At 36.7% G+C, this 26,988-nt stretch overlaps 1 protein-coding gene across 6 annotated transcripts in view; it reads left to right on the plus strand.

The window, feature by feature from the left end:
• The window catches only part of MRTFB (myocardin related transcription factor B), a 293,387-nt gene that overhangs the window by 81,317 nt on the left and 185,082 nt on the right, over window positions 1-26,988 (plus strand). For 4 of the 6 annotated variants that reach the window (XM_053929332.2, XM_053929333.1, XM_053929322.1 and 1 more), the window contains exon 2: window positions 6,928-6,991. Coding sequence is in view for 2 of the 6 variants with exons in the window: in XM_045204469.3 (XP_045060404.1) it covers window positions 20,310-20,348 (39 nt within the window). In the remaining 4 variants the exon portion in view is untranslated. Of the gene's footprint in view, window positions 1-6,927; window positions 6,992-20,280; window positions 20,349-26,988 lie in introns of those variants that run through there. The other 2 variants (XM_045204469.3, XM_024571365.4) reach the window with 2 other exon arrangements.

Genomic DNA, 26,988 nt, shown 5'->3' on the forward strand with positions numbered 1-26,988 from the left:
TAAGGTACTGCCACTTATTGATGATAATGAATAAAATAACAAGATTGAGATTTAAGGATTCAGAGCCAGTACCTCACTGACTGGTTTAGGTATGCTCAGTCTTATGACACTGCAGTTTGTGTTGAGTTAACCATATGAGATGTGAGGAAAATGGTCACTAATTTTCAAAGATTAGTTATTTTATCTCAACATTCCTCACATTAGGTATGTTCTCCTAAATTATTGTGGGTTTCCCATAATATCTTATAAAACCTTTTTAATGTTATGCCCTAGAGTAAAGCCACTTTACAGTGATTAGTCTGACTGGATATGTAGAAGATTCTCAGGACTGAGATGAATCTTCATTATGTGGGTCTGTCCCATGCATATCATGAAACCCAACATTCTGGCCCCCACACGCTTAATGCCAGTGGTGTCTCCAGTCACTTTGATAACTAAATATGTTTCTTAGGATACAGTACTAGCCCCCTTGAGACCTACTCTAATGAATGAATAGCCTGCATTGTCTTTTCAATTATTAGAGAAAGAGGGGCAGAATTTAACTGACTCGAACAAGTTTTGTTGGAAAAAATTTTCCTCCGATTCTAACATATGGAAAAATCAGGCCCTTGACTACTGACACTTTCATTGGTTAATCTCTGGTGGGAGACAAGGTTCAGAGGGACCTATGTCCCTCTGAAAATTTTTCTTTGTTTAATGGAAATTGTTGTTAGAAACATTGCGGGGGGTGGAGGGATAGAGAGAGGGGCAGAAAGAAAGAAAAAAAGAAAGGAAAGGGAAGAAAGAAAGAGAAGAAAGAGAAGAGAAAGAACTCTTGGACACAGACAACAGTCTGATGATTGTGGGGGGGGAGGGGGTGGGTGGAGGTGGTAGAAGGTATAGGGGAGATAAATGGTAATGAAAACAATAAATACAAAATAGTATAAAAATTAAATTATATGTGTACATAAAGAAATGTTGACAACTAAACTCTTGAATCATTGAGCAGTTTGAGATTCGAATGGAGTTAGGAAGTGACAGCAATAATGTATAAATAAAAAGGCCTGAATTACAATACAAATCAGTGCTATATAACTGCTTTTTAAATAACTTTTATTCCTACATACTTATATCCATATTAGAGAATTTAGGAAATGTAGATGTGTACAAAGGTGAAAATTAAAATGACCTATAATCATATATGTCCTCAGTTCTCCTGGTATGATTCGTTAGAAATTGTCTTTTCACTTGAAACTCAGACACGCAGTTTAGGGGGAAATGCAAATTGAGTTAAGAAGGTTCAACTCAGACTATTATAGCTAAAGTGTAATATTGTAAACTTCTTCAAGCCTTGTTAAATCTACAAAGCAAGTTTATTTTTCCTTTTTGTTGAATGGACAAATTGTTTCTTGCTGTAAGTTGTTTATTATTCCTTGGTTGTTACTTTTGAAAGGTGCTATGGAAACAAACATGTAAGTAAATACTTATCAAAATAGAAGGATATATTTTAAATTGACTAGAGATAGATACATCAGATGCTTTAAGATTTGAAAATTACCCAAGTTGAGCATAATTAATTTTTATCACTTTGAACAAGCAGTATCACGTTCCAGGATAAAAAGAGGTCACTTCCTTTTTTTTTTCACTACTTTTGAAAACATATTACTACTACTTTTTACATTCATCTGTATAAAACTGAACCAAGTAATATGATTTGCATAGATATGGAAACTTCCAGTTTTTAGGTGTGGGGGATACGTTGTTGAATGGGCAAAAATCCATGCCAATATGGATAAAAATGAGTAACTGATTATGCACATACCTCTGAGATTTATTATTAACCATTTGCATTGATTTTTTTAAGATGCCTATCTAAGATGGAATGGTATCTTAAGATTGGCATGGTTTAATTGGCAGCTTTTCTTAGCCTTACCTAAAACAATATTGCACAGGTGGCAAACATAAGGCCCACAGGCCGAATCTGCCGCCCTCCACCTTGTTCTATCCGGCCCGGCACCTTGTTTCTACCTGGCGGCAGTGCCAAGGTCCTTGCCCCTAATTAAGGGACATGTTACATTTATACAGTCCTAAAATTACATTTGGCCCTTTGAAGGCAACCGCAGGGCTGATGTGGCCCCGGTGAAAATGAGTTTTACACCCCTGCAATAGTGTATCTGAAGATTGATGACATCTTAGATTCAGTGAAATAGGGACTATATAGAAATTTCAGCACATTGATTAATTTTTTAAAACTTTAAAAAAAATTTATTTATTTTCAGAGAGAGAGGGGAATGGAAGGAGAAGGAAAGGGAGAGAAATATCAATGGGTTGCCTCTCACACGCTTTTGTCTGGGGACCTGGTCCACAAGCTGGACATGTGCCCTGACTAGAATCGAACCAGTGACTTTTCAGTTTGCAGACTGGCACTCAATCCACTGAGCCCCACCAGCGAGGGCTGATTAATTTTTAACACTAAAAACTTTATCCAAGGGATGACTTGCAAAATGAAGATATACAACATGTCTAAATCCTTCCATCTAAACCATAATTCTTTACTCAAAAACTGACTGTAAAAGTTATTTTCATAGAGAACAAATGAGAAACAGGATTTGTAAACAGAAGAAACAAACTGCTTGGTGGTTTTCATGGCAAGCACACGGTGTGGGTAATGTGCTTCGAGGGAAAGTTAATCAGATGGTACAACCAGGCAGATGTATGAATATGGTTTTTTGGTTTTTATCATTCTGGAAGGCTCATAGGTTCCCTTTGTAAGTGAAAGTTTTCTCAAATGGGCCATCCTTACATTGGATTTCAATAATTCATAATTGTTATTGTTGTTTTAATAAGAAAAATGCTTGAAAATGTATTTACTGTGTGTTAATTACAGAATTTATATGGGAGGCTACATGGTTAACTCTTTGCCACAAAACCTGTGTAAGGACTTTTTCCATCTGATATTGAGGGCAGGTTTCATAGAAAACTCAACCACACGAAGACTGCTCACCTTCTTCGCAGGTGGACTTCAGGTTTAGTTTGCAAAGTGTGGCCCCTGAGTCAGCAGCATCCTGGAGCTTGGCAGAAATGCAGACTCTGGGGTCCATCCCAGACCTGTGGACCGGAATCTGCATTTTAGCATGATCCTCCTCCAAATGATGCAGGTGAATGTGTGGGAAGCATCGGATCGGATTATTGGCTCTCACACTTGAGTGTGTATCAGAGGGATTGCTACCTACTGCTCCCAGAGTTTCTTGTTCAGAGAATTTACATTTCAACAGGTTTTCAGGTGATGCTGTTGCTGCTGGTACAGGGACCATACTTTGAGAAGCATTAGATTAAAGCATCCTTTCCACTGCAACTTCCTGTACTCTCTTTTAATTCTTCACTCCTCCAAATAACTTAAATAATCGTAGTCATACACTTTAGCTTGAAGAAAAAACATTACATTGTCTTTTATAATTTTCAGTGATGTTCGCACTAAAATTGCCTGTCAATATCTAATTTCAGAGAAAAATCTCTTTTTAAATACTTGTTGGATTTTGACTCTGGATTTTGACTCTGATTTATGGGTAGTTCACTTTATGAGTTATACTTTTAACACTTTAAAATTACTGTGTATAAATAAAATGCTCATATTGTTTAAATATTAAAACAGCAATATTTTGAGGAGTCTAGCGACCATCTTGGTCTGATCTGTCCCCCTCTTCTCACAGAAAACCTCTTGTTTCCTGTAGAAGTCTCTTGTTTCTTTGTGTAGATAGAAGCAAATATCAGTATACTACGTATACACTCCCTCCTTTTTATATAAAATACAGCATACTTTGTGAACTATCCTGCCGTTTCGCATTTCTTAGTTAATATATCTTTGGGATCTTTCCCTGTTAGTGTATAGAAAACAAACATGTGTGCCTGTGCTGTAGTTTATTGAACTAGCCCAGCTGATGCACATTTGAGTGGTTCCCAGTCTCTTACAATTGCAGACAACTTGGCACGAATAACACTGTACGCGTATCATTTTGTATATGTGAGGTGTCAACGTGGGATGTCTTCCCAGAAGTAGGATTGCTGGGTCAGTGACAGTGCAGTTATGCTTTTGGTAAAGGCTGCCTTCCTTCAGGGTTGTACCATTTTGAACCCCTCAAATAATGCATTAGAGCACCTGTTTCTCCACAGCCTCTGCAGTGGGCTGCGTTTACCAACCGTTGGATATATATCAATTTGATAGGTAAAAAATGGTAACTTGGTGTAGTTTTCATGTGCATTATTACTTCGATTACAAATGAGGCTGAACATCTTTTTTTATATACTTACAGGCTATTTCTAATTCTTTTTCTGTGAACTCTGTTCCTGCCCTTTGTACATTTTTCCTTTGGATTGCTTTGTTTCTAATCAATTTCCACTTGTAAATTAGATTAGCCCTTTGTGATGTGAGTTTCAGTTACCCCCAGTTGTCATTTTTTCTTAACTTACTTTCATGTATTTTGGTATAGAGCAGGCTTAAAAGTTGTATCTTTAAATTTTAGGTAGTTATTCATCTTTTATGGTGTCTGGATTGAATCACAGAAAGGCCTCCAACAATTTGGAATTTGCCCCTGTTTTCTTTGATCACATTTGTGGTTTAATTTGTAAGTTAAATCTGTGATCCATTTAGAATTTATTCTGGTGTTCAGGGATGATATATAGATTCAATTTTGGTTTTTTCCATATGACCACCAGTTGTCTCACGCATTTATTTCAGCATATAGCACACCTTTATTGTATTCTGAACTTCCCAATGGGGTACACCTGTCAACTCTCTGTTCCATTCCGTTAGTCCTTCTATTCATACACTAGTATACTTACTGATTTTATAAAATGTGTTAATATCTTGTAAAGCTAGTTTCCCTCGTTGTCCTTCAATTTCCTGGCAATTCTTGCTTGTTTATTTTTCCATGTGAACTTTAGAATCATTTTGTCTTGTTTGGGGGGAAAAAACTCTTGAAAAAGTTTGAGATCATGTTAAATCTATACACTAACATAGGGAGAATTGACAGTTTTCTGATGTTGAATTTTCCTATCCAAGAATATTGTATATATTTTTTCATTTGTTTGATTTTACTCTTGAATCCTTCTGAAACTTTTAAAGTTTTTCTCATATGTTTTGTCCGTTTCTTTTTAAAAAGATTTTATTTATCTTTTTTTTTTTAGAGAGGGGGGTGAGTGAAAGAAATATTGATGTGTGAAAGAAATATCTATTGGTTTGTCTCTTGCAAACCCCCAGCTGGGGACCTGACCTGTAACCCATGCACGTGCCCTGACCAGGAATCAAACTGGCGACCTTTTGGTTTGTGGATGACAGCCTACCCACTGCGCCACACCAATTAGGGAGGTTTTGCCCATTTCTCGTTAAATTCATCTTAAATATTTTATCTTTTTGTTGCTTTTGTAAGTGCAATCTTCTCTTCCTTTATCTTTTCTAAGTGATTTTGATTGTGTGTATGAAGGCTCTTTATTTCTGTGTAAGTACAGAAATTGACAGACCCCAAATTAATAAGTCATTTTAACAGGCTTTAAATTCTGCAAAATCCTTTATACATTTTTACCTAAGAGAAAGATTTCGCAGTTAAACTTGCAGTTTAAGTTTGTGTCTGCATTTATTAGCTATGTGGACATCAGGGAATCTATTTGACTTCTCCCAGCCTCATTTCCTAATCTATAAAAAGAACAATTCTATCTTCATTAGAAAATTGGGAGAATTAAAAATGAACATGTAAAGCTCATCGTGTAATGCCATTTCCACCATCACTGCTAATGCCAACGTGGGTTGAGGTTGCTGTTCTCTTTTTTTTCCTACTCTTACCCCTTTCACCTTTAAAAGGGAAAAAAAGAAACTATGAAAAAAACAGTAAAAAGATATTAGAATTGAAATTAAAACAAATAAAAGGTGTTAAAATTGAAGTGGTTCAACCTGAGCAGGGAAGTCAACATAACTTGAGAACAGAACAGACCAGACCAACATTTGCAATCCCTCCTGCTTTCTATCCTTACAACTTACAGCCCTCTTGGATGTACCTTGACAGTGAGGCTGCCCAGATGTCCTGTGTTTCCTATAAGTGTTCTGTCCATTTCTACCAGTTCAGATACATGCTCTCCCATACCTAGTAGAAAACAGTATCTGTCTCCTCGAGGAGCTCCTCTGTCCTGTATAGCGTGACCCTTAATAGCCTGGAAGCTGTGAAGAGAGAAACTCTCCATCCTGTCCACCAAAGAATGCCCAGCAAAACACCTGGCAGCGAACAGACTCTCAGAGTTGTTAAATAAATGAATAATAATTGACTTTGACTTTTCTTTTGTCTTGTATTGTGTGTCTGGGTAACTCTTCTCTCTTTCCCAGTACTTTGTAAGCGTCTTGAAGACAAGATTATGCCATTTCTCAATAATATAATAATGGTATTGGTAGAGGTGGTGAGATGTAAGCAGATTTATTATTATATAAAAGCAATAATTAACATTTATTCAAAATTTATTACATTTCAGGAACTCAAAAAGTCCCAATGTGGATTATGTCACATAATCCTCAGCATTCTATGTGTTGGGTGCTGTTATTATACATATGGGGAGAATGAGGCACACAGAGGCTTGGGGAACAAAAGCTAGGGAGTGGTAGAGCTGGGATTCCAATGCAGATGTTCTGAGTCTAGCAACCCAACTGTTCACCTGCTTCAGTACTTTAAGCCTATTTATTGAATATAGTCATTTATATAGGCTTTTGAGACGTTTAGGAGAGGTTAGTTAATTACACTTGCAACTCTCCCTTTCCTTCCCAACTGTCCTATTTTAGTGACTTCTGTTTCCTTCTTTCCTATTAATCTCAGACTTCATGTTCTCCAGGAGGCTTTATATGACCACCCTTCCTGGCACATAAGTAGGTGTTCAGTAAAAAGTAATTTTCACTTTTTTTTCCTCCTCTAGGTTCACAATAAAGGTGCTAATAAAGAGAATGTAAGAAAAGAAAATAATTAAATATTTGACCGAGGTAAGTTTTTTATTATTTAATTTTTAAAAAACCTTTTCTTCTTATCATTGTTTTTAATTTCTCTCCACAGCCTGCTTGCTTTAGTTGTAAGAGGGAGATTGTTTTAGGAGTGTTTAAGTTCATGGAACCTGGGGTTCTTAAGGTGGATGCCAGAAATGTGAGCTGTTTGAATGGGATCATTTAAATTCCCCTTATCTCCTTGTTTTAGAGCTTGCTGCAGAGGAGACCCTAGTAGGTGAAAACCCATAAGCTGTTTGGTGACTATATATGTAAAACATTCAGTGAAGGGAACTGAGGGATTTGAAGTCACTTCTGGTGACATAGCAACACTTCTTTTTCTGAAATGAGAATTTAGTATACAGGATACGCTCCAGCTAACTGAACCACACAGCCAGGGCATACCCAAACCATTTTTGAAGGAGTAAATGATTGGAGTATATTGTCATTAAGTTTAAATTAAGATTTAAAAGAGAGGTACCTCTTCTCTTTTGAGAAGAGCATTGTACTGCACACCAAAAGGTTGCAGGTTGGATCACTGGTCGGGGCACATACGTAGGTTGCAGGTTTGATTCCTGGTCAAGGCACATAAAGAAAGCAACTGATTGATGTTTCTCTCTCCCTCTCCCCCTCCCTCTCTCCCTCCCTCCCTCTCTTTCCTTTCCTCTCTCTTCCCCTACACCTTCCTCTCTCTAAAGTCAATGAACATATCCTCAAGTGAGGATAAAAAGTGAAAAAAGAAATTTAATTTCTTGGAGGTTATTTTGTTCATTAGATTCCTCTTATAGGTGAGATCATGTGGTATTTGTTTTTCACTGACTGGCTTGTTTCACTTAGTATAATCTCTAGTTCCATCCGTGCTGTCACAAAAGGTGGGAGTTCCTTCTTTCTTTCTACTGCATAGTATTCTATTGTGTAAATGCTCCATAGTAAACTAACAAACAAAATAGAACCACAGGCATGGAAACATGGAACAGACTGGCAGTGACCAGAGAGGAGAGAGGAAGAGGAGGATAATGATGGAAAGAAGGGGAAAGGGGCTAGTTAAAGAGCATGTATGAATGACCATGGACATGGACAATGGTGTGGGAAATGACCATGGGAGTGGGGGGTGGGATGGGCAGAGGTGGGCAAAGGGGGAAAATTGGGACAACTGTAATAAAATAACAATAACAAAATCTTTTTAAAAAGTTTTTTGGAGATTAAAACTAGCACCTGTGATTTTTAAATTTGTGTAAGTATAAATGTACGTAACCGTAGTTGACACGTGTTACCCTAACATTTTGCAACATTTTGTTTGGACTATTGATTTGGACTATGTGTGATTTATTTTCAGATTCACATGTATTAGTGTGTTTTAAATAGCTTTTTCATTTGTTTTTGTTGCTGGTCAGGGCACAGTGGTATGTAAATTAGGTAAGATACTAGATCTTACTAAGGAATCCTACATATGTTTCCTATTATAGACATGGGAGTATTTTTCAGTTAGGTTATTTGAAGACAAGGATAAGATGAATGCCCCCAAGTAATTTATAGTTATAATGGAGAGAAATTGAGTTGTATTTTAATTGTAGGGTTTGACATTTATAAAAATAAAAGTAGAGATACGGATTGCCAGACATTGAGAATTTATAAATCTCTGTCCCATATCCTGCCTATTAAGCTTTTCTGTCTCCTACACCAGTTTTTTACAGCCAAAATAAACAGTAGATGGAAAAATTATCTAATCCATTTTAGCAATGTTGTAGACTCTTGCTTCATACATTTTGTTTCCACTGGAAGATGGGATTTTTATAAGGGAATGCATGAGCTAGTTTTAACTAGTATTTCGGCAGCAGTTATTTGCATGTAAAAATTTAAAAATTGACTTATAATCCCCTGGCAATTTATTTGTATTTTAATTTGCTTAGCAACTCCTTCTTTAAAAAATATTGTTGTTCAAAGTTATATATAGGCAAACATAAAATTACTGAATCTTTGTTAGTTGAGTCTAAATTAATGAGATTTCCTAGACTTTTCCCCTCTGATATTGTGGCTAATGATATAATCTTGTATTTGTTTTCTAAAATAACCAAAGTTTTGGGTTCTTGAATCTCTGTTCTGTGGCTATATAGGAATTTGTGTATTGGTAGCTTTCATTTCACTGATAAGTTAATTTCTTTAAACCCTTCTTTAAAACCCTAATTCCAAAAATACTCCTGGCAAGTGAGGAATTACTAGTAGTAGTGGTTAAACTGAAGTCTCAATTAAAATTAAGACTTATCATTTGTTTCTCCTCTTAGCTGCACTTATAAAACTTTTTGTACGGTATTAAAACAGATTTTAAGATATTGTTACATACTTAATGGATTGGATTTTGTGAATTTGTAACAGTTTCTTCCTATTTCAGGCATCAAGCTTAAAGTTTAGAGTGGCACTGTAAGTGGTTATTTGATTGGAAAGTTGGAAAGAGGAGAAGTTCTCTCTTCACATACAGAATTTGTGGTAGCAGAATATTCAGGTGAAACTCTTGTGGTCAGGGTGCGAGTATCGAACTGCAGGAGGAAGGAAAAAAATTGTAAGTGCTCTGTACCGTGGGTAATGGATCCCTAGCAAAGCCAACACTGGGTGTCTATCATGTCTGTATTTGACTTGGTCTCTCACGGAGGTCTTACTAAGGCAGAATCTTGAGTGTAGAGTTTTAGGAAAAAGACATGGAGAACAGCAACTTTGGGCCACAAATTCCATAAAAAGCACAGAGCTTAGTGAAAGTGGTGATATCCTCTCTAGGGATATCCCCAGCCTCCGACTGTCCCATCCTACTTGAGAAATATTTTTCCTTCCTAACCCTGGAAGCTTTGCCTGGTGTTGTGGCATGTTGGAAATGTGTACGGAGCTGGGCAGAGGAAGTCTGACTCTGCCTATTACTGTAGTTCAGATACTGTCTTTAAATAGGTTCCAACTTGGGAGTATAAGCTGTAGAGCATCATTTCCTCTGTATCATAGCAGTATAATGACAAATCTAGGAATTCCACGCAAGTTTTTCCTTCATGCCAGTTTGTTCAGAGAAGACACCTAGTTCATGGTGAAGGTTGTGTAGATTAAACCCAGTAAGTTTTGTTTTAAATAGGTTTCAGTAATATAATAATGTTTTTCAGTTTGAATGTTCTAGCAGCCATTACTCAAACATTAATTGCTGTCAGTGAGAGAAGATATCCTCCTACATCTTTTCTGGAGTGCTTGAAACCACCCTGCTTCCTTTTTCTTTTACTTTAAGAACTGATTACTGACATGGGAATTATAATCAGATTGCATCAATCTTTATGGAAAGGTTACCAATTATTACTGAAAAATATGCATTTTCTGTAATAGTAAGTGTTTCTCTTGGTGTGTCTCTCTCGGTTCACTGCTTTTAAATACCTCTCAGGTGAATGAATGCTTTGTGTTATGCCCTGGTTAAACACATTTAAAAACAGACTTTCTTGATGACTTTCCTACCTTCAGTTCTATGGGAAGGGGAATAATTTATTTAATGTGAAATCTTCATAGGATCTTTTCATTGTTTAGATGTCCTTGGGGTAAAAGAAGGATGGCAGATGTCAGTTATTTATATGATCATTTAAGCTCTAAAATGAGTATGTGCTTTGAAGAGTCGAGAGCAGTGGGGATTTTTATGGTGGGGTGTACATGTTGAACATTGGGCCCTACCATTTGTGTGCATTTCCTCATTTCGTCTCACAGCTCTGAGAGGGCAGATACAATCACTCAACAGAAGGCCACAGTTACGAAATTTGTCCTTGGGCATGCAGCTTCAGTAGGTTTAAAAAAATGACTCGAATCCAGATCTCTGTGGCTCTGAAGTCGGTGCTCTCTTCTTATACATGTTGACAGAGAAAGGGATCTCGCAGTTGTTAGAATGTTTCCATTTTTTGTAGATATTTGAAATGTTGGACGGAATGAAGATAAAGCTACTTTGTCACCATCATCACCATCATCCATACCATCCTCTTTATTTCTAAGTTCTTCAGCATCAACCGATGAAGTTTCAGAGCCTGCCAGGGTGTCTGGCTCACTGTGTCCAATACAACACAGGCTTGTTTAATTTAGCTGCACTCTGAGATGAAAGGCTCGTGACGGCCTAGTACAAACAGACCTTCTGTGGGATGTTAATTCTGTTAGCGGAGAGAATGCTTGTTTTTCCTTGCTCTTTGCTAATAAAGAAGCTGGCACATTTTCTCATGAGTTAATAAGGATTTTGATTTGTTTATATCTGTGTAATCAAAGGGAAGTGAACAGTTCTGATAAACATTTTTCTTTGTGCAGTCTTTGGTTAATTCCATTTCATAGCTGCCAGGGAATTGTAAATTGTGTGCTCTTTTGTTCTTTTCTCTTTTTACTTTGCATTTGACTTTATGGTTGGTTGTTGTAAGAAATCATTTCCTCTTTTGAACAGATTGTATATTTTTTACAGGCGGTTATCCTGCAGTAGGCAGAGGGATTTAACTATGCAGAGGTGTCACTATATGATTTTGTTCAGTCCTTTTTTCAGTGACAACTGTATTGAGATGTAACTCACAAACCCTGAAGTTCACCCATTTAAAGAATACAGTTCAGTGGATTTTAGTGTATTCACAGAGTTATGCATTGATCCCCACTGTCTAATTGCAGAACACTTTCATCACCCCAGAAAGAAACCTCATACCCGTAAGCTGTCACTCTCCATTCTTAACCTCTTTCCAGCCTCTGGAAACTACACTCTGTGTCTACGGATTTGCCTATTCTGGACATGTTATATAAATGGAGTCACACAACATGCAGCTGTTTGTGTCTGGCTTTTTTCACTTACCATGTTTTTAAGGTTCGTCTATGTTGTAGCATGTATCAAAATTTCATTCCTTTTTGTTGCTGAATAATACTGAGTTGGCCAGAAAGTCCATTTAGTTTTTTCCATAAAAGACACACTTTTTATTTTCACCAATGACTTTATTAATTTGGAGATTTTGAGTACGTCGCCTCTCTCCTGCTATTGGCTTCTAGTTGATGGAGGCCAGGGGAGCTGCTAACCATCTTCCAATGCGTAAGACAACCCCACAGCATAGAATTATTTGGCCGGAATGTCAATAGTGCCAAGAAACTTCGCAAACCACTTTTGACACACTCCATCAGTGACAGCACCGTTTCCATACGCTGCACAAATCTTTTTTTGCATTTTAGTTGTGTGTTTATGTTTCTTGAAATAATAAAGCATAATATGTTGAAAATGTTGCATATAAGTTTTGGGGAGGACATATATTTTTATTTCTCTTAGATACATACCTAGGAGTAGAATTGCTGGGGCCTATGATAACTTTACGTTTACCTTTTTGAGAACCTGCCAAACTGTTTTCCAATGTGGCTGCATCATTTTACATTTCCTTCAGCAATGGTAGAGGATTCCAAGTTTTTCATATCCTTGCCAACACTTATTTTCTGGGTTTTAGTTTGTTTTTTTTTTTATAGTAGCCATCCCAATGGGTATGTGAAGTAGTATCTCATTGTGGTTTTGATTTGCATTTCCCTATTGATTAATGATATCGAGCATTTTTCCATGTGCTTATTGGCCACTTATAGTGATATATCTTTTTTAGAGAAATAGCTGTTCAAGTTCTTTTTCTATTTAAAAAAATTTTTTGTTGTTTGTTGCCTTGTAATAGTTCTTTATTCTGGATATACACATGTGCACACGCATTCTTGTCAGATATAAGAATTGTAAGATTTCCTTCCGTTCTGTGGATTGTCTTCACTTTCTTGATGTCATTCTTTGAAGCAAAAGCTTTTAATTTTGATTAAGTCCAATTCATCTATTCTTCTTTGGTTGCTTGTGCATCTTCTCTGTGTTTGAAATTTTGTGTAAGTTAAAAACTCATCCCTTATTTCTAGATGTCTCCTATTAATTAATTAATTAATTAATTTAAATCCTCACCCGAAGATATGTTTATTGACTTTAGGGAGAGTAAGGGGGAGAGAGACAGACAGACAGACATTGATGTGAGAGAGAAACATCAATCAGTTGCCTCCCATATTCCCCAACTGGAGCCTAGGTATATGCCCTTTCTAGGGGTCAAACCCACAACCTTTCTAGTGTAACCAACTGAGTAATCTGGCCAGGGCTAGACATCTCCCACTTAAAAAAATGGTGCAGAATTGAATGGTCAGCTAGTTGGGTTAGAGATATTAAACATCCTCTGTGTTTTCGTTTTCAAATATTCCCATCTAATTCAATGTGAGAAGACCAAGTTTCCTAATCTTAACACCCAGTGTGCCCTTTTTTTTTTTTTTAAATTAGAAAGATGTCTTTTGTCCTGGCCTGGTAGCTCAGTTGTTAGAGTGTTTTCCCCTGATACATCAAAACTGTGGGTTTGATCCCAGTCACGGCATGTACAAGAATCAACCGATGAATGCATAAATTGGTTTAGCAACAAATCAGTGTCTGTCTCTGACTCTCCCTCTTCCTCTCTCTCTCTCTAATTCAATAAATAAAAATTAAAAAGAAAAAGAAAGAAGTAAGATGTCTTCTCAGTGTTCTGCCTAGCTTAGAATGCATGTGTCATTCTGTGAACATTTATAAGTGTCTCATGCACTAAGCACTTGACTGGGCTTGGGGATCCAGAAGTGAGTGGAACATGGGCCCTGTCCTCAAGGAATAAGAGCTCAGATGCCACTCTAGAAGCATGCACAGAGGAGGTGCACGGAAGAGAGAGGGAGCACTCTCCTCCTCCTGGGTGAGAATGCCTCATAAAGAGGAGACACTTGTGCTCGGTCCACAGAGATGTGTAGGCTATCAGAACTTTTTGTTAGGGTCTGTGATTCTCTCTTCTGGTTGCTTGCTGTTGTGTCTGCCATGTTTCCTGGCACCAGATATCTTACAGCAACCATATTTAGGATTGTTGCTGTAATAAAATGTCAACATAGGTGTGGTGACTTTGATGCCTAGCAATGAGCCTTAAAAACCAGTTTAATTTCTTTAGGTCTAATTAGTTCAGCAGTGTGTGTGTGTGTGTGTGTGTGTGTGTGTGTGTCTAAGCAGAACAAGCCCAAGTAGTTTCATATAGTCAGAGCATAAAATATGAGGCAGGGAGTAACAGTTGCTTGGTTGGAGAGGAAGTTTGATTATGGTGAGTTGGGTGTTCTGTTAAGGAATTCAGATTTTGCCCATATTGATGGGGCACCATTGATGAGTCCGGCAGGGTGAGAGCGATGTGGTCACTGTGGCTACTGTGGATGCTGGGTACAGGGGCAGGACTGGACACAGAAGACCCATTAGGCTGTTATACTAGTCCAGGTGAGAGCTGATGAGGACCTGAACTAGGGCATTTGTGGCTGAGTTGGATAAGACACAGGCTGTAAATATTTAGGAGCTATTAGTCAGGAATCATGACTATAGGTAACAGAAACCCTGCTCAAATTATCTTAAGTTAAAAGGGGAATTAATTGGAAAGTCCTGGAGCAGGTCCCAAAAGAAATGAAATGCTGCAGAGACCAGTGATGTTGGGGGTTAGCATGGTACTTGTTATCACAGGCGCTCTTTCCCCTGTCTCTGTTCTCTCAGACTTTTCCATGCAGCAGGGCCATCTTCACACTCTCCAGTCAATAGGAAAAACGAGCTTCTCCCACCTACAGTTTTTAAAATCCCAGGGGCTCTCTTGACTTCGGGTTTTGCGGCTTCACCAGGCACTGGGGACTTTGTGGAAGCTCTCTAACACCATCACATTGGGAGTTCATAAAAGAAGTATGGAAAAGGTGGTTCTGGGTGGAGCCAACCTTGTCCACCTACTCTGGGAAAACAGACCAGACCCAGAGATTTAGAAGATCTGAGGAGGAAGTGAGGATCAAGAGTGCCTCCCAAGTTTGTGGCTTTGGTAACTTGTAATGGCACCATCCAAGAGTAAGGGTTCAGGAGCAGTTAGATCGGACTGCAGTGAGTAAACTGAGTTCAGTTTTAGACCAGCCTAGGCTGGGACATAGGGCTAGTCACAATTTGTATGTTACATATTTTTGTAATTCTTTGATTGTTTTGGCTTCCTTCACCATTAGAAGCCCCGTGAGGACTATCTATTCTCTTTGCTATCAACCTCCAGAACCTAGCATACTGTACTTGGCAGTAGTAGGTTTTCAGTAAATACTGATGGGAATGAATGAATTCAAGCAAACACTTCCAGCAGGCAGCTGGATGGACAGTTTGGATCTCAGATTCGGACAGGGAAATAGACTTGGGAGTCATCAGTACGGCAGTAGAAGGGAGACAGGTCTTGAGAGTTGTCTTACTGTCTAAGGGACTGAAAGCTCAGATGTTGTGTAGGCCTGTAATTTTCATGTCCAGGTAATGAAATTGTGTCTTTTCTCTTTGTTGCCCAGTGTTTAATTCTAGTAATTATCTACTGACAATGCTGTCAATGATTTTTTAAAACTTTTGTGAGTTAGGGTTGTGATAGGGAAATAAAGGTGATAAAGACAGAGCTTCTACTTCCTTTTAAGAATAACTGACTCATGGGATGAAACCTTGGATATGATTTCAGATCACTCCTGTAAACTCTCACGAAAGATGTTTATAAAACACTTGGAACAATACAGATTGTACTAAGAAAATGTGCTTTGATCAACTCTGGAGATACAAAGCAGGGAGCTTAATAAATCAAATCCTATTTGTGAATGGAAAGGACGGGAAGTTCACCTTAAAAGTAGGAATTCAGTGCACATCAAGGCTTAAATTTTGTATTCTGAATAGCAGATGTTATCCTAGTTTCATCTTCTTTTTATAAAAAGAAAATGAATTGCAGGTTTCTGATCTTCACATCTTGAAATCTGAGTCCTGATTCTAATCTCTTAATTACTATTGGAACACTAGTCTAGATGGAATTTGACTTTGGTTTTTTACCCATTAATTTTGGGGTGAGTGTGCTTCCAGCCCTTTATATTTAGGAAAACCAAACCACTGGTAGTTTGAATATGCCATAATATTTATTATTTAAATATTAGAAAAACACGGTCATGTTTATATAAAGTGGTAATATTATGTTCATACTTGGGAGAAGCGGTTTGTTTTTCATTTTAGGGCATAAATATAATTGTATTTATATTCCCTTCCAGCAGCAATGATGTAAACCATTTTTTAAAAATTTATTTAATTTTTTACTAAAGAACTTCCACTAAATTTACCCAACTCCAAATACAGGCCAGTGTCTTTTAGCAAGTTGTAATGTAATAGAACATTTCTCAGAACTCAAATTGAGTAGATAATAGCATCTCAGCTTTTGAAATTACCATAAGATATAGTTGATTCTTGCATAAATTAGTTAAATACATGACTACATGGAAAAACCCCAGACCCCTGCAAATTGTATCCTTTTTGAAATCTGAGCCAACGTTTAAAAATGTTGATTTGTGGAGGCACCCCTTGTCAGGAAAAAGAAAAAGTTAAAATGCATTCAATATTGTATAGCTTATTTTATATTATGAGATAATTTTATTCTTAAGAGGTAGTTAGTTTTTTTCTTTGCTAATTAATTCTTCAGAAGTAGCATTGTTAAAAATAGAAAAGGTACAGACTGGGTATCAGGGAGGGAGTAAGCAGCCCATAGAGATAGTGGTAAGCACGTGGCCCTGAAGAAAGAGGCCTGCATCCTTCGGCAGCTAGTTTCTGGACTTGTCAGGGGCACCCATCTTAAGTACCACCTAAAACGACAAGATCACTTTCACATACACGGTATTTCCACTTATTTGATCTTTGGCTTTTCTGTGACTGATACATACAATTCAAAAAAGAGCATTAACTAATGGGGGGAAATTCAAACATTTTATCTCTACCTAGATTTAGTCTAATTAAAAAGAATTTGAGATACAGAAAGTATAAAACAATTGGAATGTACTTCTATTTATATATGTGTAGAATTTATGCTAATGTGTTTGCGTAGCAGTTACAAAGAATCTGATAAGTGATTCTAAGTAATATGTATGTATTCTGGATGTAATTAGACAGTCCTAATACGCTTTAGATGTAGCTTTTGTAGTTGAAGTAGCTGATGAATTTTGTTTACACGCTATACTGAATAGTCTTCCATAGACAAAGAGAAGGCAAAAAGCCAGTCAACCAGTTCTTGCTCCAATGATAGTAAAGTCTGAATTTAAGTTGTAGTCTACATCTCAAAGATCGTAAAATAGTGTACAGAAATTTGAAAAGGGTTGGGGAGTGTGTGGTTTGCACAACTTACTTTATGAGTGTGTTAGCTCTGAAACCCCAGTATGTTTTCAGAGGGCAGTGGAAGGCTGGGGTGACCCTGCAGGGGCTTTGGGAGCATCATTCAAAACCATTGTTCCATGCTGTCATTAATGAAATGGCAAATTCGGGGGGGGTGGCAAAGGATAAATTATTCATGCGGCCTATTATCATTTATGCTGTATGGCTACATGATAAACACTAATATGATGTTAAATCAGAATTGTTTAAAAATTTAATAATCACACTACTGTTTATACTACCCCAAGCTCTAAAATAGTCTTATCTTACAAAAGAGCCCTTGCCTGACTTTGCAAGATTCTGATAAAAAGTACCTGAAAACCAAAGCTTGGAAGGTAAGTTGGGAGATAAATTGTCATATTCACCTAGTCCTGTCACGATGTTGTCTTCTCCCATATTAAGGCATACAGTGAATTAGAGAATAATAACCACTTGGAGAATAAGTGAACAGCAAGTACTATGGTTACATGAGTTCATATTTTCAGGCAGGTGTGGCCCCACTTGGGGCCTGGCTTGGGAGACTCACTGCTTAAGGGTTCAAGATTTCCTCTGTACTATGAGTCATGTGAAATAGCTCTGTGACCTTGGACAAGTTCTTAAGGTCATAGCTGTAAAATACACCTTCATAATGCTGTTGTGAGGGTGAGTAGAAATGTTGCATATAAAGTATTTTAGCACAGTGCCTGGGACGTTATAAATTACCAGTAAGATGTTAGACAATAGAACAGTATATTCAAGAGGAAATGTAACAGTAGGGCAATAATTGATAGTGGAGGTGTCAGGAGGAAATACATATTTGGTTCCCAGCTTGAGTGGAACTCATACTGCAGCAGGTACCATTTTATCACTATAATTCAGGTAAATATTGGAGGTGAGATGGAAAAATTCCATAGTGTGAACTTGATGTTCAACTATCAGCTGTTGAATGCGTCTACTTTTTGGATACTTTTCTTACCATATTGCCTAAAACAGAACCTTCATTTTTTTTTAAATCTGAAAAATAAAAACAGAAGGTAAAATGACTGAGTACTGTGGTGTTCTTCACTTTTTGTTTTAAAGCTTATTGCTTCCCTGTGGGAATGAGAAGCTTTATAGACTATGCCCGCAGAACCTCTGGTCTGGAATGCTATGGGTTACTGAATATTAGAGTCTTAGCAGTGGTGTATAGTGTGGATATGAATTTGGATATGTGTTTAGGACATGTAGCACAGAGGATCGTTTCATTATGTTAGTCAGAATTCACTAAAAGCTTATTGTTTAGTAAAATTGTTCCTTTGAGGACACTAAATACGACAATTCAGAGGCAATCTGAAAATTTTACTGAAGGAATACTACTAAGGGAACCTGAAGCACAGTGTTATCCAGTTATCTCTAACAAAGGATATTTATTGATTTTATGTCTGTTGCATGAGTTCATTGATTCTTTTATAGAAAAAGCCTAAAAGAGAAGTGCCACTACAAGGAGGAAAAAAAGATAGTAAAGGTTTTTAAATGGATACCCCTATAAAATAGTCTGTATATCTATGGCAAGATATATAGACCTGTTGAGTTTTATTTGTGGTGAGTAAATAAGCTTACATTTTTTTTATTAATTGTAATTACTTTCCTTGATCCAGTTAGCATAGAATTCCCTAAAATTGACAGTAAAAAAATATAAGACACAGTGTTGTCTTTGATACTAACATTTAGGGAATTTACTTAAAGCTTCCAAGTTTATTTTTATTTTTTAAAGTTTTTATACATACCATTTGGGATTTGTCTACTACCTAAGTTTTTCACTTTTTTTTTTTTTTATGCTGGAAAGACTTAGCACTGAGAAGCTGGACTCTTTTGGCTGAGTATGGAAGTACTTTTTAATATTTTTCCTAAATTCACTTAGGTTTCAAGACGTACCTTGTTCTGGAATTCTAAACTGTCAATGTACAATTCTTTAGTCATCTTATCACTAGCATTTATTTTAACTTTCACTGTATTAGAACAATCAGCTTATTTCCATTGTTATTCTTTAGTTGTGTTATTTAAATGCAATGACTAAAACCTTACAAATTATTCCCAAAGTAGATACAAAATGGCTTTGTAATTTTGTACTGAACATTCTGCATGAAATCCAACACTTACAACAATGCCAGACAGAATTCATGCGCAATAAATGTTTATTTGAATTAATGAATTGCTCTAGGGCAGCTTGTGGTTGTAATATTTTCAGTACTGCTAGTTTAGCTAAATATTCAGGCTTCATTTGAAGCCAGTAAACAGACCACTGTGTAACCCAGAGAGACCAGTTTGTTCACTTTTTCATCCAATAGTAATTTACTTTTACAGTTGTGTTTATATAGAGTAAAGGTCAAAGGAAAAGGTGTATTTGAGGCAGTTACATCAATTGCTTTGCCTAGTGATTTTCAGATGCTAATGAAAAAGGGGCAATTTAAAATGAATATTATAAAATTTAGGCAGTTATTTTTTTCAGCTTTATTGAGGCATAATTGACATGTAATAAACATGTGTTTCAAGTGTACAGTTTAATCGGTTCTGACACGTGTATGCACCCATAAAACCACCACCACAAGAATAATGAAAATACTTATGCCTCCCCAGCGTTTCTTCGTACCGCTTTCTAATCTAACCCTTATGTCCCTCTGCGTCCATCTCCAGTCAACAACTGATCTGCTCTCTGTCACTATAGATTAGTTTGCCTATTCTAGGGTTTATGTAAGTGGATTTGTATACTATGTACTCTTTTTCTGTCTGGTTTCTTGCACTCAGAATAATTATTTTGAGATTCATACATGTTTAGTATATCAATAGTTTATTCCTTTTTATTGCTGAGAAATATGGATATTCCACAATTTGTATATCTGTTCACTGTTGATGGCCATTTGGGTGTTTCCAGTTTCTGGCTATTATAAATAAAACTGATCTGAACATTTATATACAAGTCTTTGTATGTCCATAGACAAATGCCGAGGAGTGGGGTAGCTGGATTGTGTGGTAGATGCATGTGGAACTTTGTAAAAACTACCAAATTATTTTCAAGTTGTTATATTCTTTCACTTTCCCAGCCATCAATGCATGAGAGTTCCGGTTGCTCCACAGCTCTGTCAGCAGTTGGTATGGTCAGTCTTTTTAATTTTAGCCATTCTAATAAGTGTAGTGGTATCCTTATTGTGTTTTTAATTTACATTTTCCTAATGACTGAGTTGAGCTTATTTTCATGTGCTTATTTGCTATTTCTCTGTGAAATGTCAGATCTTTTACCCATTTCTTTATTGGATCGTGTGTTTTATTATTGAGTTTTTAGGGTTCTTTATATATTATGCATATAGAGCCCTTATCAGATATAGGATCTGCAAATATTTTCTCCCAGTCTGACTTGTCTTTTTTTTCTTTTTTCTTTTTATTGTTGTTCAAGTACTGTTGTCTCCATTTTTCCATCACCACTTCACCCACCCCACCCACCCTCATTCCCACCCTCATTCTCACCCTCAATCCTACCCTCCTTTGGCTTTGTCCAAGGACCTTTATACATGTTCCTTGACAACCCTTCCCCTTCTTTCCTCCTTTATCCCCCTCCCCCCCCATCTCTGGTTACTGTCAATTTGTTCTTTATTTCAATGTCTCTGGTTATATTTTGCTTGTTTGCTTGTTTTGTTGATTAGGTTCCACTTGTAGGTGAGATCATATGGTATTTGTCTTTTACTGCCTGGCTTGTTCCATGGATGGAACAATGCTCTCCAGTTCCGTCCTTGCTGTCACGAAGGGTAGGAGCTCCTACTTTCTGCTGTGCAGTATTCCATTGTGTAAATGTAGCATAGGTTTTTGATCCACTCATTTACTGATGGGCACTTAGGTTGCTTCCAGCACTTGTCTTTTAATTCTCTTAATGGCTTCTTTCAAAAAGCGGAAGTTCTGCCCTGACCAGTGTGGCTCAGTTGGTTCAGCATTGTCCTGCAAATGAAAGGTTGCCAGTTTGGTTCCTGGTCAAGGCATGTGCCTGGGTTGCGGGTTTGGTCCCCGGTCAGGACATACACAAGAGGCAACCAATTGCTATTTCTCTCTTACGTCAATGTTTCTCTCCCTCTCTTTCTCCCTCCCTTCCCCTCACTCTAAAAATAATTAAATAAAATCTTTTTAAAAAGCAGAAGTTCTTAATTTTGATGAAGTTTAGCTTATCAATTTGTTTTTTATGAGTTATACTTTTGATATCATATTTAAGAAAGCTTTACCTAATTCTAAATCTCAGAGATTATCTCCTGTTTTCTTACAGAATTATGGTTTTAGGTTTTATATTTTAGGAGCACGATCCATTTTGACTTAGTTTTTGTGTGCGGTGCAAGGTATGGATCAAAGTTCATATTTTTTGGATATGATATCTAGTTATTCTAGCACCATTTGTTGAAATGAATGTTCTCTATTCACCAAATAGCCTTTGCACCTTTGTCAGAAATCAATGATCTATATATGCAGGTTTATTTTGCACTCTATTTTGTTTCAGTGATCTATTTGCCTATTTCTATACTGGTCCCATACTGTCTTATTTACTATAGCTTTATAATAAGTCTTGAAATTTGGTAGTGTTAGTTCTCCAACTCTTTTTCAGAGTTGTTTTGGCTATTCTAGGTGCTGTGAATACCCATATGAAGTTTAGAATAAGCTTATCATCTTATACAAAATAGCCTGCTGGGATTTCGTTTGGATTATATTGCATCTGTGTATCAATTTGGAGAGAATTGACTTCTTAACAATGTGAGTCTTCCAACTCATGAACATGTTGTTTTTCTCCATTTATATCTTTAATTTCTCTCAGCAGTGTTTTAAAGTATAAACCTTGCACATCTTTTGTCAGATTTAACTCTAAATAGTTCATATTTTTGGCATTATTATAAATGATGTTTTTTGAAATTTCAGTATAAAATTATTCATTATTAAGATAGAAATACAATTCAGTTTTGTATACAGAGTATATATCCTGCAGCTTTGCTAACCTTACTTAGTTTTACTAGCTTTTTTGTGGAGTTCATTGGAGTTTTGTACATAAATAATAAAGACAGTTTATTTTTTCCTTTGTAATCTGGATGTCTGTGTGATAAGAGTAGACATACTCATCTTGTTCTCATCTTAGAAAGAAATCATTTTATTTGTTCTTTGTTTATTTATTTATTTGTCCATCCATCCATCCATCCATCCTTACCTGAGGACATGTCCATTGATCCCAGAAAAAGAGGGAGGGGGATAGAGAGAGAGAAAAACATCAATGTGAGAGAAATATTGATCAGTTGCCTCCTGAAGGTGCCTCGGCAGGGGACTGAACCCACAACCTAGGTATGTGACCTGACTGGGAATCTAACCTGTGACTTTTTGGTTTACAGGACAATGCTCCAACCAACTGAGCCACACCAGCCAGGGCGGAAATCATTTAGGTTTTCACCATTGTGTGATATTAATATAGATTGTGTACGTGTGTATATGTGTATGTATTCCCTTGATTGCAAACATTCTATTCTTAGTTTGCTAAAAGTTTTAATCAGGAATGGATTTTGGGTTTTGTTAGATACTCTTCTGAACTTATTAGGATGATCATATGGTTTTTGTTTATTAGTTTGTTAATATGGTGCATTACCTTGATTGTACTTTGAATGGTAAACCAGCCTCGCATTCCTGGGATGAACCCCCTTTGGTCAGGATGTATTATCCTTTTTATATATTGAATTCGATTTGCTAAATTTTGTTTTAAAATTTTGCATCTGTGTCCATAAGGGACATAATAACCTTTTGTAATGTCTTTGTTTAGCTTTAGTATCAGGTTAATCCTGACTTCATAGGGTAAGTTGGGAGTTATTTCCTCCTGTTCAATTTTCTGAAAGAATTTGTGTAGAATTGGTACTGTTTTTTTCCTTCAATGTTTGTTAGAATTCACCAGTAAGGCCATCTCGATCCAGAGTTTTCTTTGTGGGAAGATTTAAAACTACAAATTAAATTTTTAGTATGACTATTCTCGTTATCTATTGCTTTTTGAATTAGTTTTGGTACTTTGTATACAAGAATTTGTCTAATTCATCTAAATTGTTGAATGTATTGCCATAAAGTTTTCACAGTAGTCCCTTACTATCCTTTTCATATCTGTACAATCTGTGATGATACCACCTCTCTCATTTCTGATACTGATATTTTGTGTCTTCTTTTCTTTCCTATTTAGTCCAATTGGAGGGTTATCAATTTTATTTACCTTCTCAAAAAGAAAAACAACACAGCTTTTGATTTGCTTCATTTCCTTCTCTCTGTGTTTCATTCATTTTCTGCTCTGATCGCCATTATTTCTTTTCTTCTGCTTATTGTATTGTGCATAATTTTAATAATTTTTTTCTTTTGCTAATTGTTCCTAATTCTTTACATTATGGTTTTTTTTAAGGTTTTGATTTAAATTATTTCTTCCTCAAGTCATGTGAAGATACTGAGGCACACAAGTAAAAAGAAACAAAGAGTTAAAATGCACAGCCTATACTCTTGTTCTTACAGTGTAATCAGTGCTGTGGGAAAGGCAAGGAAGAGTGCAACTTGAATAAGAAGGGGGCTTAGCCTATGGAGAGCAAAACAAGACGGCCTCCTTGGAGAAGTTGATGTCTGAGGGATCTTATTTTGTTGAAGTCTAGGATAAATCTATGAGACCAAGTTCATGTATTAGTTCTTAAAGTTTATTTTGCACTGGCTGCAGATCTCTCTCTTGGTTGCTGCATTCTGAAGAATGTGTTAGAATAGTCCCAGAGTAATTTTGCATACAGCTAATGTTCCCTTGGGTTTAATTGCCAAATCTGCTCTTTATTTCTATTAAGACTGTTTGCAGTGGTCATGGTAACTGTAGCTGTAACAGTAGTGCCAGGTGTTGCCGACAGGATTACGTTGAATAGGAGGAAAATCTGGGGGTGGAATGTGAGGGATTGTTTTAAAGATTTACATCAGTATTTCACTGCAAAGTTAGTCTCATTTAGTAATGAGTGTTTAACAAAAACTGTTCCTTGCTTATTAACACATTAGAATTTCTTTAAAAGTATTTTTTGTTATAAAGAAGACTTAATTCTATAATTATTTTACAAATGAAGTGAAACCAGTAATAACATCATCTCAGCATCCATATTAGAATGTTGAGTTTCTTTCCAATCTGAATCAAGATACTATATTTAGGGATTTTGAAAGTACAGAACAGCTGTTTGCTGGGATGTACCAGTGTGGTCAATTGTGGGGAAGAAACAAAAGGGGAAAAAATAGAGGAGTTATTTTCAAATGGCCATGAGGGCCAGGGGTTACGTGTATTATTTTAGTTTCTTAATAATAATAAGAAGAAGAAGAACATGAACCTGATCCTTTATTTTAAAAATTATGATTGAAAGAGCAAGGTACTCCTTTGGGCGAACAGTTTGCTTCTCAACATTATAAAACTTTCAAGTTCTTAATTTTGTAGAGTAGAAACAGCAAAAGAATTAAGCAGCCAGTTTGTGATAGTGCCAGGACCAGAACCACACTGCTGAGTCAGGAAACCTGCATTCTAACCCTGCCTCTCTCCTTCATAGTCCATATAACCGTGAACTTAGCCTCATCTCTTTCATTTGTAAAATGGAGATGATAATGGTATTTTTCTTCTGGTTGTGGTTAAAATGAGAAAACATGTGAGTTATTACTCAGTAAATGTCTAATACTATTTTGGGTAGGGAATCATTTTCCTCTAGTCAAGGACTCAAGGAAATAATTAACGGTCATCTGTGCAGATAAGAAGCTACTTAATTTAGAGTTTTTGTTTCCTAACATGATTTCACCTCATCCACTCCATCTACTGTTAGAATTATACAAAAGTTTCTTTCTAATTGAACAAATGCAACTGAATTTCTATGCTGTGTTGATGCTTTTAAACCTGTTTGCTTTTCAGTTTTGTTTGGCCTTGAACTTTGTAATGACGTGTCCAACGAACAATAAATACGTGCTCACACAGACGTTCATTTCTCTCATGTCGCAAGTCTTGAATTTTACATAATAGTCTCACAGTGTAAGATAGGTACTTTGGACTGTGCATTTCCTGTTGCTTTAGCTTTCAGGTTAAAGGAGGATAGTGAGGTGGAGAATGTTGAGTCATAAAAAGTCTTGAAGTAGAGAGATCATTTGCATATCAACTCCCTCTGCTTGGATTGCTCCCTGCCTCCCTCCTTACCTTCCTACCCTTTCCGTTTTATTCTTTAAGATTTAGCTGCATTCCTTATTTTCTTTGGGGGTCCCTCTGTTGATCCTCTTGCCCAGTTGTGTTAAAGTCCCCATCCTCCTCTAACCCCTAATGCTCCCATAATACCTTACTGTTATCTGGTATTCTTATCATCTGTTTTCTTGTCTGTCTTCTTAACAAACCTTGAAGTCAGGTCTTACTCATCTCCATCTCCCACCTCACAGCAGAACTCCTGGTTAAAGGTGCTCGAGGAAGTTGTGTAGGAAGCCTTGAGTTTGATGCATTCCATTCAAGAATAAAAATACACTATTTATCTAACAAAGATATTTCTTTTTCCATATTCCAGCCTCTTGTTTTTTTCACTAAGGAAATGCTTGAGCTACAAGAATGACCTCAGGAGTTTTCTTAGTGTCATTGACACCCTTTGTGGTATTCCTTGTTAGATCCAGGGACATTTGGGGAACCTGTGATGATTCCTGTTTCCACTGCTAGGATCACAGTGCAGCCTTGCAATGTTGCAGCTACATATTTGCATTTAAGCACACAGACCAGTTGGCTACGGATACAGTCTGCTTTTAATGCCTTCACACAGCCAATCCAGCAAACCTGCAGTAAATCAGGTGTTAAATTGGAAATTATCTGAATGGAAAGAATAGTACTTTTAAAGAGGCAATGGCCCTTGCTTCCCTTTTCTGTACTATGGAATAATAATATAGAGAGTTAAAGCTCTGCTGTACTCGATCAGGTGAATGATTAACTTCCCTACAGATTTGTGCCTGGTCTCTGGATGCTGAGGCGTAGAAACCATGGATTATCATTGGCTAATATTGGAAGGAAAATAATGAAACTGCAGGATAATGTGACCTGTATTAACATATAATCTACCTACTTAAGAGTTGACAATATCTTCTTAAAAGAGGCTCTTGAACCAGAATGGAAAAAAAACCCCTTAATTTTGACATTTATTTGTAGCGATATACTACAGTCACGGTGAAGAGGGGAGAGAGAGATTAGGTGTGAGGTTCTGCACCAAAGTTTTAACTGGAAAGACTGAACATTGTCCTATTTATTCAGATGAGGAGGAACCTATAAAGGCCTAATTTGTCTCTGGGCTGAGCATATTTCCTCATTCTTTCCCTTTCCACCATTTCTTAGCGTTTCTGATAGAGACTTTTCTGATACTCTCCTAATTTATTCTTGAAATTCATGTTCATCAGATGCTGCTCAGAAGCATCAGAGATGCTGATAAGTGAATGTGATAAGTGAGGCTCGATAAATAGATTGATTTGTCTGATAATTTGCACTCAGCAAGATAGCATGGGGAAGTTCTTTTAGTTTATTGACCTAGCTGAATCTTAGCTTTTAAACATATCAGTAAGTCTCATTATTATTTAAAAACACTTCATTTGTCATAAAAGATCAAAACCAAAAAGTGAGAATTGTTTTGGTGAATTGTTTTTTGCCCTTTGCTGCTTTTTCTTAAATATATTTTATTGATTATGCTAATACAGTTGTCCCATTTCCCATCCTTTATTACATTCTGCC

The sequence above is a fragment of the Desmodus rotundus genome, chromosome 1 (assembly GCF_022682495.2).
Source record: "Desmodus rotundus isolate HL8 chromosome 1, HLdesRot8A.1, whole genome shotgun sequence".
Taxonomy (NCBI): Eukaryota; Metazoa; Chordata; class Mammalia; order Chiroptera; family Phyllostomidae; genus Desmodus; species Desmodus rotundus.